We start from the raw sequence: 13,126 nt of genomic DNA, 5'->3' as shown, positions 1-13,126 counted from the left end.
GAAGGCAGTGAGTTTGGTTTGGTTTACCCCGAGTTCAGGATTCTGGAGTGTGGGATGGGGCTTGAAGCTCTGCATTTCTAATAAGTTAATAGATACAAAGACTACATTAGACCCCGTCCTCCCCACACCCTAACACCGCTCGCCGAATACGGAACAAGCGATTACCTCTCTGGGAACCTCTAGAAGAATGATCGACAATACCCACCACTCCCAGAACAATCCAACAGCTTCCCTAACCACGCCGGAACTGAGGTAAAACTAACCTATATTCCGCGCCTGGCGCACCTCAGCTACGCCACTTCCTTCTTACTAAACCCTGCCCACTAACGCTAGCAAGAGCAGGCGACTCAGTGGGCGCAAAGGATCACTTGAGTCGACCGACCTCTCGCGAGTGCTTGCAAATCTCGCGAGACGTCACCCGCCTGTGTCTATTCCTCCTTCCAGTGCCCGGGATTGTTCCCCTCCCCCTCGCCGCCGACGATTTCTTCCTTTCTAATCTAGTCGTCTCGTTGTCGAAGTCGCAGAGAGTTTGCCTGCTGTTGCCGCTACCAGTGGACTCAATCGCCCCGACCCTTTCCCGCCGCCCTGCCCCCAGCCCCACTAAAGGTAACAAACCCCGCAAGGGAGGAAGGCCTCACCGGGCGTCGGCTTCTCTGAGTTCAAGCGGAGGCCTGAATCCAAGGATGTAGCCATGCTCGAGGGGTCTGGGGCGCCTGCCAAACTGTTAGGAGTCTCCTCTCCCACCCAGAGTTGAGCCCTGAACGTCCCGGGCGGGTTGGGGCCTCCAGGCCGTGGCGGCGAACGTGGCTAGTCTGGAGAACCCGTCGGGTGGGGTCGGGACGCGGGAGGCCGCTGCAGGAAGCTTATGGCGATTGTGTGTTTGGGGCCGGGGACCCCTCAGTTCGTGTTTTCGGTTTCCCTGGAAGCTGATGTTTGTATTTCGCGGCCTGAAATAATCGACCAAGTTGTGGCGGGCTTTTGAGATTGTTAGTCACAGGGAGAAGAGCAGCCTCTTTGCTTTAACACCTTTGGAGCTTTCCAGATTCCAGGCTGTCGTTGGATGGGAATTTTAAGAAACAGAGGGGTTCTCGGAAATCTCTTCTATATCATTAATAAAGGATTAACTCCTATCTTATTTCCAGGGGAAGAATGAGTGAACTGGATTTGGTGAAAGGCACTTAGCCTTAAAATGCTTAAAAGGAGGAATATTTGTGCTTTTTTTTTTTTTTTTAACCGAAAAATACCATCTACACTTTTAAGTGACTGGGGGGTGAATTCTGCTCTGAAGCCTTTAAATAAACTCATTACTAGAGTAGTGAAGCCAAAGCCATTTGTAATTGGCTTTGAAAATGTTCTTTGGTGCTAAAAATTTTTTTGAAAACTTGTTTTTAAAATCTTTTCCAACAGATTAGTATTTTGTTTTGGGTTTTGGGGAAAAGATAATAACAACCCTGTTAATTGAACCGAACACAGTACCTGCCTTGTAATAAAAGTTCAGAGAAAATTTGGATTTTCCTTTCACCGGTGTTTTACCCCTTGCGTTCTCTGTCTCTTTCTATATGGGATTTATCTGACATGTTGGTAATCTTCAGAATCCATTGGTTTAAGTTTGTAGTTTGGCTGACAACTTTTCTCTGAACTGAAAGGTAATGATGATGAATTAAGCTACAGTTAATAAGGAGTTGGGAACACAGCTGGTAAGGATTCATTGTGGCAGGCAGGGCGATAATAGTTTATGGGTTTTTTAAAATTAAATTTTATGATCTTTATCCCCCACCTCCACCCCAGATGTCAGAGGATCTAGCAAAGCAGCTAGCTAGCTACAAAGCTCAACTCCAACAAGTTGAAGCTGCATTATCTGGAAATGGAGAAAATGAAGATTTGCTAAAATTGAAAAAGGATTTACAAGTAAGTACGGGGGGACACTTAACACTGCTTATAAAGAGTATTTCTGTGTTTTTCAAATGGTCTATTGCTTAAGATCCCTTTGGAGGGGTTATTCTCCATGTATTTATGCATGTGTTATATGCTCATAAGCTCATATAGCTCATAAATGAGAGGTTCGTTCTTAGTGTGTATAAATTACAGTGAGTGGATCAGCAGTGTTCTTTGCTACGTAAATGTTGTATGCTCATAATTTTTAGAATAAGTTGATTTTGGAAGTCTCAAATTTTCGGTGCACATAACTTTACAGTGGATAAGTGCCTTTTTTAAAAAAAAAAAAAAGGCCTGGCAAAGGAGCTGTAGTTCAAAAGATACCAAAGATTAAAGGAAAAAAGTATAACCTGACAAGATTCTTTTTAATACCACAAAATTCTTTGGAAAATATGTGTGTGTGTGTGTGTGTGTGTGTATGTGTATGTTTCAAAGCTACTGGGTCAGACCTAGTATTGAAAACAGATTAGAAAACTAAAGAGGTACTTGTTTTCTGCATAAGTGGTACGTAGATGTTTGAACTTAAGGCCAAATTTTACAGTGTAGTTGTTTGCATTTATTGAAATTAAAGTGATGAAAAGAAAATCTTAGTATGGTTTTTTTTTCTGTGTTTCAAGGAAGAGATCATTAGGTACAGAACCTGTTGTTTTAAAACCCACATTAGGGTTTCAAGACAAAGTTGTGATAGTAAATACCTATTGTTCCTCACATTGATTAAGAAAAATACCATATATAATATTTGTAAATATTTATGAGTTTTTATCTAAACAAATTTGAGGGCTTCCTTAAAATTCGAAACCTGATTTTATGAAGTTCTTAGGGGATGTTTTGTTTAGGTGATTTTTCTTTGTTGAGTCCGTATAAAATTTAAATGGGCTTTATCCTGTCTAGATAATATATTCTCTCCCTTCATCATCCCTTCACCCATTAAAACTAATATTTTAGATACATTATTTCAAACAAATGAAACTTACTTGAAATAGGGTCCAGATTTGCAATTCTGAAAGACCTTATCTTAAAATGAGTTGAATATTTTCAATTTCAAATTCTAGACTTATGATAAACTTCTACATAGTTACAATAGTTTGTTATTTTTTAAAAAAAAACAGGAAACATCTAAGCTGATTTCAGAATGAATAGGACCCTTCTTCAATATGTAGAAGTCAGGCCTGTGGATTTCAGGGTCCCAGTCAATAAGAAAATGATGTTTTAGGAAGAATTTCTTCTCCTTCCAGGTCTTTCCATAATAATAACACAACAGTTATCTGTGTCCATTCATTTTATCTGCTCACACTATCTGAGTATACATCAAAGATGAAGAAGAAGCACCTGAGGCAGTTGGTCACTTGTCTATTTGTGTTCTGTAAAGCATCGAGTTTCTGCTTACTTGCCTCAGAGATGTCCCATCTACCTTTACCAACTTAAAAGTGGTCCTTTTTTACTGTGAAGAAAACGAGATTGCATCCCCATGTTGTTTCTTAGGCAGTGGGAGGAGGGGTGTATGTGGAACTGGTGGAAGAGAGAGTGAGGAATGGAGGTTGAAACAGCATTATAAGATCTTTTTGTATTTCTAGAATAAATCATTAAGTGTCTGGACAGAAATGCCTTACTATGGTATGATCTGTAGAGAAAATATTGTAGGGGGAAAAGAGACCATTGTGGTAGCATTGTAGTGAGTATATAAATGAGTTACCTAGGGTTCAGTTAATAATGAGTTGAACGTTGTTTATCTATAAAATAGCACCTTTTCTATAACCATTTAGAGCAGTGCTGTGCAACAGAACTTTCTGTGGTGATGGAAATACTGCATATCATTGGTGTTCAAAACCATAGCCACTAGCCATGTGTGGCTGTTGAGTGTTTGAAATGCAGCTAGTGTGATTGAGGAACTGTGTTTTTCATTTTATATAAATGAGTAGCCACATGGGATGGGACAGATTTAGAAGTTTTAAGTCTAATTCTTAAGATAGCAATAATACAGAATGCTTTTACTAACTACTTAATTCATTTGGTTATTAAGTATAGGTCTGTTTTGAATAAAAACTACTGAAAAATGAAAGGTATCTTTTAAGATTAGATGAGATTTTGAAAAGTAATTATTGTTGTCTCCCTCGAGACTCCAGTTATGGACTATTTTGCCATAGGTGGTTCCCTCTCTTTTTTCTTCTCTGCTTTCTCTGTGGTGTGCCTTGTACCATTGTTACAGAGAATCCTGTGAGAGCCGGAACTCAGTGGGACTGCCTTGTTTTTCTGGGTCTTGCAAGTGTTCCACCTTTGGCAGGGTGCAGTCATACCACTTTTTTGTCATACTCTGTTAGTGGAAATATCTGCATTTTCCTTCTCTGACTTAAATAGGTTGCATAAGGTTTCTGACTTATATAGGTTGCACCTCTCACAGGTTTTACTCTGTTTAATTATTCCTTTTATATTTGGTGAAAAATCTGTTTAGACTTGGTTCCTAATCATTGAGTTTGTGACTTCCTTATTTTCATATTTTTGACAATCATATGGTTTCTATTTTTGTTTCACTTGCAGAAGTATATTCTGCTTATGACTTTGTGTTTTATTTGATAGACACAATGCCCTTTCTGCATTTTTTCGGTGACTTTTCATTTACCAGTAAGGTTCCTGTATTTCTCTCTCTATGTACTGCCTTTTGAGTAGAATAAAGTTACTTAGCAGGCAGTACATCAATCTACTAAACCCTAACTGCCTTTCTTTTATCATTTTTTTTTTTTTAAAGTGGGCATAGTAATATCCAGCCTAGTTAGCAGAGTAGCTCCCCAAGCAGTCTATGGTGATCACAAGAATAGTCAATATATTAGGCTGTTTTGCTGAATAAACTGGTTCTAAAGGAGGCAGGGGTCAAGTCACTTGTCTCATATATTACAGTGGCTCTCTGCATCCCCGAAACGCCTTCCTTCAGTAAGCAGAGTGCTTGAATGCACCCCCTTTGACCTGCTGATATGTAGATCACAACACCTGATGCTTCCTGGAATTGCCGATTACTGTAACTGCTGCCCATCTGTCATTGAAGGAGCAGTTTCAGAACTCAGACTTGGGGGAGGAAAAGTAATTAATGGTATGTACTTTCAAGAACCCCCTCATACATAAAATAGTTTCTCTTTCTAATATGTCCATATGCAAATGTGGAGGAAAAAATTTAAAAGGTTCTTCATAGTTGGGGGGATTTGTAAAACAGTGGCAAACTTTAAATTGGACACTAGGGGTAAATGCTTTGAATTTTGAAAAATACTAGGGTCATTTCAGTACAGGGCTCTGAAATTGTTCATAACATGCACAGCTTTTCAGAACTTTTTTCTTTAATGACGATGTATTTCCCTATTAAAATATATTGGGAGGTTCTGTTCTAAGTAAGAAAAATAGAATTCTAAATCTGAGAAATACAGATACAGAATTCATTTTTGTTGTTTTTTAATAGTTCAGTGAGCTGTAGGAGGATGTGGGATATACCTTGTGCCATAATGGTAAGTGATTATATTGGCTCTTGCCAGTGAAGGCACTGCCATCAAGTTGATTCTGACTCTTAGCGACTCCCATTGGGTTTCTAAGTCTGTAAATGTTTTTGAAAGTAGATTGCCTCCTCTTCCTTCCATGGAGCAGCTGGTGAGTTTGAACCACTGACCTTTTGGTTAGCATCCAAATGTCCTACCTACTATGCCACCAGAGCTCCTGAGTAAGGCTTATTAGTAGGTTATATTCCTGGCCCCAAAAGTGATTAACCTAAAACAAAACAGGATAATTTACTCTGTTGTATAACATATGATCTCTTTATTTGATAGTTCTTTGGTTTTGCAAAGAACTGTCTAATAGCCATTTGAAGGCTACATGATGACTAATAAAACTTTATCAGAAATATTTACTGAATTCTTAACTTAATACATCTGGTCTCTGGACTTTGTATTCACAAAACTGATCTTTCTCCAAAGGCTTAGTGGAGCCTCCCTGCTCCTCCTTTTTTTTAGCTCAAATATTAGGTGGGTCCTTCCCCCCACTCCAGGAAGATTTAGAATTTTTAGGAGGTAATACTTAACTTTCTTGGCTGCTGAGCCAGAACTATTATTCTAAAACCTCAATAGGAGCCAGAAGAAACCTGTTAGAGAGTTTAACTTTGCTAACTTTTCTCCCCAAACAGACAAGATGACATTCTACAGGTACTTTATATACCACAGTTTGGTAGGGGTATGCAAGCTCTTAAATCAGATAAGATGATACATAGTATGGACCTTCATTAGTGTAAAAATATAGCAGATAGATAACAGAATATATCTATTTATACTAGTTCTAAAAGATTTTTAACCAACCTCACCAAACACCTTTGATGAAGCCAGTAAGCGTAAGTCTGAAGTAGAAAAAAATACTGTCACACAAAGAGGCATTGCCTGCCTGTGTTTGTGAAACCTTTTATTTTTTCCTTTTAAATGAAGCTGTGCTAATGTGTTTAAGATTGCAACATTGGAATATTTTCAATCTGACCTGGTAATTTGCTTACCCAAATGGGATTAAGTTTTATAATGAATGAATAGGAAACTATTGGTTTCTTTTATAAATACCTATAATATTTTAGTAGAAATCTTTATGAGGAGGTACATTATTACTACTATTAATGATGCTTCAAGTGTTGTGTGTTTTGGTGGGCAAAGGAGAGCCAGGATCACTAGGCATGTAATACTACCACCAAGTAATGCCCTGTAGAGCAGTACAGTTGCATGAAACAAATGTGGCAATGATACGTGATAAAACTGATCATGAATTTCATTCAGGCCCTCATACCTACCTTGTTTCTCGTCTTTAGAGAGAGCTATTGAACTATAGTAGGCACTTAGAAAAAAAAGCATGGTAGGCTTAAGTCTCTGCCTTACTTCCATTAATATTTGTTTAATTAAGGTGAAGGCCATATTGTAGTTAATACCATAGACCAGAGCCAGACTGTTTAAATCCCAGCTGTATCACTTACTGGCTGTATAAAATACTGTATGTCAGTTTCTCCATAGGGATAATCACAGTACCTACTTTACAGTGTTGTGAACTGCAAATGAGTTAATATGTGTACAGCATTTTTTAAGTGCTATATGGTATGAGAGCTGTTGTCATGACAAACTGAAAGAACTTGGTTGTTCTTGAGAGTTGTTGACAGTGTGGATTGTGAAAATAATGTTATGTAATATGTTTTGTTTTTCCTTTTAGGAAGTTATAGAACTAACCAAAGACCTTCTTTCAACTCAACCTTCTGAAACTCTTGCAAGTTCAGACAGTTTTGCTTCTACACAGCCCACTCATTCATGGAAAGTAGGAGACAAGTGTATGGCAATCTGGAGTGAAGATGGACAGTAAGTGTAGAAAAAACCCTCTAACTATAACGTGAAATAATAAAATACAATGGTAAGATGTTTTTATTCAGTTGAACTACCCTATTTTTAATCTTTTCTATATAACTAATATGATTTATAGAGTCAGTTTGATTCTGGGGTGGTTACCATTAATACAGTTTTATTTTTAGCTTTAGATTAAGTCTGGGGAGAAGAATGGCTTATACCTGAGAGAGGGAAAAATTGAAAACAGCTAGATGAATGGGTATTTTTTAAATAATCTAGATTCTTTTCTCCTCAAAATGAAAATTAAGTATCTCAGACTTCTCTGATATTATTCTTACAAGAAAGACCTTTTATCACAAACATTAAAGCATACTCAGTAGACATGCATAAGAGACTTTCCTAGCAGTGTTTAGATTGGAGCTTCCTGTTAGTAAATGGCTAACAGCTACTCTTGTATTGTTGTTACCAAAAAGGTTATTTGATTACAGAAGTTTCAGTTTAGACACGTGTAATAGTTGAATCACTGCAGTATAAGTCTTATAGGCCGAATACTAAACCTTTACTCACCTGCTTACAGCCATGATATCTTTACAGGTGTTATGAAGCGGAGATTGAGGAGATAGATGAAGAAAATGGCACCGCTGCGATCACCTTTGCTGGCTACGGCAATGCCGAAGTGACTCCACTGTTGAACCTCAAGCCTGTGGAAGAAGGAAGGAAGGCAAAGGAGGACAGTGGCAACAAACCCATGTCAAAGTAAGTCACTTTGACTTCAGCATTTTAGGTGTAATCTTCCCCATTTGGGTAATTGGTAAGTCTGCAGAGACGATCTAGATTGGGGTGAGAAAGCTATAATACTGCTCACCATTATGTAAGAGGATACTGTGTACCTGGCAGATCCTAGGTAGTACAAACGGTGATCAACTTCTGAAAAAATCAGCCATTGAAACCCTACAGAGAACATTTCTCCTCTGATATTCAGGGGTTGCTATGACTTGCAATCTACTCCATGGCAACTTTTTTTTTTTTTTAATGGACCTGGCAATAATCCAGAATCTAGGACTATACACAGTGAATAGACCAGCATAGGCTGTTTTGGTTACCTAGTGCTGCTCTAAGAGAACATACCACAAAATGGGTGGCTTTAAGAAACAAGAGTTTATTTTCTAACAGTTTAGGAGGCTAGAAGTCCAAGTTCAAAGCTTTAGAGGCTAGGTGGAGGCCTCTCACCCTTGGGCTTCAGCTCTGCCTCTTGTTCCCGGCCCACTGGAGCTGGAGGCATCTCTTCAGTCAGCTGCTGGCTGTCGAGGCTGAAAACCCAAGGTTGACAAAAAATGGCACAGTCTCAAGATTACCAAAAAACATGGCAAGCCACTAGTTCAAGTCCAGAGACAGTCCCAAGATCAACTGGAAACATGGCAGGCTGCTGAATGAAGAGTTGGCTACATGCAGAGTCCCAGTGTGTCAGAAAGCTGCAAGAGACCTATCTCAAAGCTGCTGCTTATATACTGGAAGCAGACCACATCCCTAGCATAGCTACTCAGCTGCTCCAGTAGATTCCACCAGGAGTTGATTACAGTCTCCTGGAGAATAACTACATCCAGCTGACCAGCCACTGAAAACCAGGCCCAGCCAAGCTGACACTCAACTCAACTACCACATGGGCCATGCCCTAACTAAAGTTGTAGTCCAAAGAAAGAAATGCGTAATTAAAGAAGCACTTAAAATGTAGAAACTTTGAAGGGGACATAACAGGTATTTTGAGGGAACAAAGAAGAGATAAACTGCACTTTAGTGATCAGAGCAGGATTCTTTTAGAAGGTGACACCTAACCTGAGATCTGAGAAGAGGAGTTAGTCAGATGAAGAAGTAGCAGGCAGTAAGTCTTGAAACCCATAGAGTATCTCTGTTACTATCAAATAGACCTTTAGCAAGCTGTTGAATCTCTGTCTCAGTTTTCTCCTCTAAAACAGGGAAACAGTAGTATCTACCCTACAGGGTTGTGAGGATTAAATGATAGCATTAGTAAAACATATAGCACAGTTCTTGACATTTAGTAATAGCAAAGTATGTTTACTTTTAAAAAAGTGGAGTCATGGAAGTAACCAAAAGCTTGTGGCAAAAGTTTGGGGCTGAGAAGATGCTTTGACAAGTAGTTAAAGAAGTAGAGAGGCTTAGGTCATAGAGAGCTTGTAAGGCACACACGCATTTTAAACAGAGGAGTGATGTAATTACCTTGAAGTTTCAGTGTGATCACTGGCAGTGGAGAGAAGAAGATAGCTACTGTTAAGATCCAGACATGATAGTGGGCTAAACACAGGGAGTGGCAGTGAGGATGGAGAAAAGTGTACAGTTTTGAAAAGTAGTTTAAGAGGTAGAATTATTTATTTTTCGGTAACTTCTGCATATTTGCCACAATATCCTATCTTTTGGATTTGGCAAGAGTTTTCAAAACTTAAGTTGCTACATAAATAATATGAATTTGGGAAACTTAACATTGTCTGTTAAAATAACACTTAAGCATCTCAATAAGAAAATCAGATTGTAAAACATGTAGTTTATTTTTTGACCTCTGTGTAAAAAGCCACACTTAACCTTCATGGTAGTGATTATATGGTACAGGAGAGTCTAGTTTTATTGCTTTTCTTTTAAAGGCGTTTTTCTTCATCCTTGTTTTAGAAGTCAGTGTTAAGTGAGCTGAATAGACTGTAAAAGTTTTAGCCTCTGTTCCTATCTAGAATAAGTTGTTGGAAACCCCAGGGTGTTTTGGTTGTTACTTTGTAAAACTTGTTAGCAGTAACTCTCCTTTGTGCCACTACTCTCTTCCAGTCTGGGTAAAGGAGAGTTTTACCTGCCTTGAATTTCTTCTTTATATATATTTATGTAAATGTTTCTCTTTATATATTTTCCAGATGCTGCTCTTTTCACTTGCTAACTGTGTCTAGTTGGAAATTGATAAAGTTTAGACAGCCATTAATGTTGAATTCATTCATAAAACACACTGCCAAAGCTATGTAAAAGTCAAATAAAACAGTCATAGTTAGGCTATCTAATTTACATAGGTAATAGACTACAGTTACGTTTGAAAGCTTCTAAACATAGTATGTACTGGTATTTAACAAAAAATATATTTCTTAGTAGTACATTGGGTCATTGGCTTTGGTTTTAATGAGTTAGTGCTTTTAGTCATGGAAAGAGGGTATAGGTTTATTAGACCTTTTGGGGGGAGGCACTGTTAATATCTCAAAGGAAGTTGTCTTTTAAATCTTAAGAGTTGAATTTTATCTCTTTCTTTAACAAAGAAAAGAAATGCTTGCCCAGCAGCGTGAATATAAAAAAAAGAAAGCTTTGAAAAAAGCACAGAGAATAAAAGAACTTGAGCAGGAAAGAGAGGACCAGAAGGTGAAATGGCAACAATTCAACAACAGAGCCTATTCTAAAAACAAAAAAGGCCAGGTGAGTAAATCCTGTCATCCTATTTTATAAATCTAAGAGGTCTAGTTGTTGTTGTTATTTGCCGTCGAGTCGGCCCCGACTCATAGCAACCCCTCCTTGGGTTTCCGAGGCAGTTATCACTACGGATGTAGGATTGCCCAACCTTCCTTCCGAGGAGTGGCTGGTGGATTTCCTGGGAAGGAAGGTTGGGCAATCCTACTTCCGTAGTGATACTGCCTCGGAAACCCAAGGAGGGGTTGCTATGAGTCGGGGCCGACTCGACGGCACATAACAACAACAACGAGGTCTAGTTGTCATTAATACAACTTTAAATTGAAAAAGGAGGTACATAGGTATAAGAAAATACCATATAATAACCAGACTTGAATTCAGAATCCTCTTCACTCCTCATTTTGATTTACTGGGGAAAAAATCTCCATTAACTACTATCTCTGCAACATAAACAGTGAGTGTACATGAGAAATTACAAAACGTCTAAGCTCTTTTCTTTCTGTTAACTAAAATGGAAATGATACGCTACTTCACATGCCAGTTCGAGGCTAAACTCTGCCTGCTCTGTTAATCTGTTTAAAGCTGCTCACCAGTAGTAGATTTTATTTAAAAGCACTGAATGAGTTCCCATGGCATACTTTATTCGTAAGTGTATGTTACATGGAAAATATCCATAGCATTCATAGAGCTCAGAATAAGGTTAACTTGGCTTTCACCCATGTTATAGTTCTCATTGCTATCAAGAGAGCCCCTCCACTGATGGACATGGCTCTGGAAAGCAGCAGTTCCTTTTCATAAGGTGTTTTTTTGTGACTGACAGAGGTCAAGGGGCTCCCCAATTCAGGCATCATGATAGGCCCCACAGTAGACTTCATTCAGTGCAAACAGAGTTCTAATCATGCTAAAGCAGATAATCATGGCTGAAATTGATGACTTGAGTCCACAGAAGTAAAATACTGAGGTGTGTGAAGGTATGTGTTAGGAGTGCTAAGAGTATGTAGTGGTAACAGTTTATAAGGTAGCATGAATGGCTTCTAGTATTGTACCATTTCAGCATCCATTGTTGACACTGAACTAACAGCAGCATGCTTTTTTTAAAAGTGTGTATGTTGAAATGAGTTTAGTTTAACATTACTTAAAATTTGAATATTCTGCTTTTTCTAAAACTAAACCAGGATGGTTTCTGTTTTATTTCCTTAGGTAAAGAGGAGTATTTTTGCTTCACCTGAGAGTGTAACTGGCAAAGTTGGAGTAGGAACTTGTGGAATTGCAGATAAACCTATGACCCAGTATCAGGATACCTCTAAATACAACGTCAGGCATTTGATGCCTCAATAATCAGAAAAACTGTTGGATTTCATCTCTGTAGGGCTTTACATTTACCTTTTTATCCTTATATTTTTCTAAAGGTAAATTATTTGTTAGATGAGTAAGGAAGAAATCCATTGTCATCACTGACTTCAATAGAATGAAACTTGAAGAAAATGCAGCATTTGATAACAGCTACTCATTTAACTTTTTCATTACTGCTACCACAGTTCCCTTAAAGTTTGTTGAATAAAGCAACTTTTCTAGATAGACGCTGCTTAAATACAGCACCTAGATGAATTGTTGATCTTCCTAATGTCAGATCCCCATTCAACCAGTGGTATATACTTTTTGTAAGGTCATAACTTGGACTTTTCACATGCTTTGAACTGGTCACATTCTAGCCATTCATTGGAACTTGAAGGCAAAATCACCAACCTGCTAAAGAGATCTTTTTGTTTTGTTTTACCTTAAACCTACCTGTTGTCCAGTTAAGCCTAAATATAGGTTAATTTGTAAATGGCAACGTTTGACATTTTCCTTCAGTAACGTATTTCCTAAGCCATCTCTAAAGTTAATTCAGTTTTTTCTAAGTTTTATGTAAGAAACCATGTTTAGGACCATCTACCTTTGATAAGGTTTTTGTTTTTGTTTTGTACATTTGCTTTTTTTGCTGTGTTGATTTTTCACTTATGGTAGTGGTACCATACTGGATGTGTAATGTTTATATGGGAAAACTAAAAGCTAATGTATAGCCCTGTATACAGTGTAGATACTATTTTTGTAAAAAACAAAAAAAAAAAAAAACAAGGCTAAATTAATGAACAAGAGTACTGAATGTTTTCATCATTAAAAATCTACTGTATTTCTTGTGCATTAATATGACCATAATTTCCCTGTATATTATGTTCATGTAGCTGAGTTTGTAATTTCTGTTAACTAGATCAGATCAGGTTGTCAGCATTTGTTGGTATAAGTGAACATCACAGTTACCCTGAGTTGAGTTTAAGCCAAATACATGCATAGAAAAGGGTCTCCCTATTAATGGAAGATGATTTTTAGAATGTGTGTTAATTTGTTTTGTATGTTTAACTTTTATT

General features: G+C 38.0%; 1 protein-coding gene across 1 annotated transcript; it reads left to right on the top strand.

Annotated features, from left to right (window-relative positions):
* The first annotated feature begins 1,575 nt into the window (after window positions 1–1,575).
* On the top strand, window positions 1,576–12,056 carry SMNDC1 (survival motor neuron domain containing 1). Its single transcript, XM_007941547.2, is given in 7 exon segments — window positions 1,576–1,603; window positions 1,606–1,646; window positions 1,789–1,908; window positions 7,144–7,286; window positions 7,866–8,027; window positions 10,574–10,727; window positions 11,919–12,056. Coding segments are annotated over 7 exon segments (786 nt in total).
* Window positions 12,057–13,126: the final 1,070 nt, after the last annotated feature.

This window comes from Orycteropus afer, unplaced genomic scaffold, assembly GCF_000298275.1.
Source record: "Orycteropus afer afer isolate SDZICR_OR568_19922 unplaced genomic scaffold, OryAfe1.0 scaffold00082, whole genome shotgun sequence".
NCBI lineage: Eukaryota > Metazoa > Chordata > Mammalia > Tubulidentata > Orycteropodidae > Orycteropus > Orycteropus afer.
Note: the sequence above shows the minus strand (reverse complement) of the source record. Positions and strands in the feature narration are given on the sequence as shown.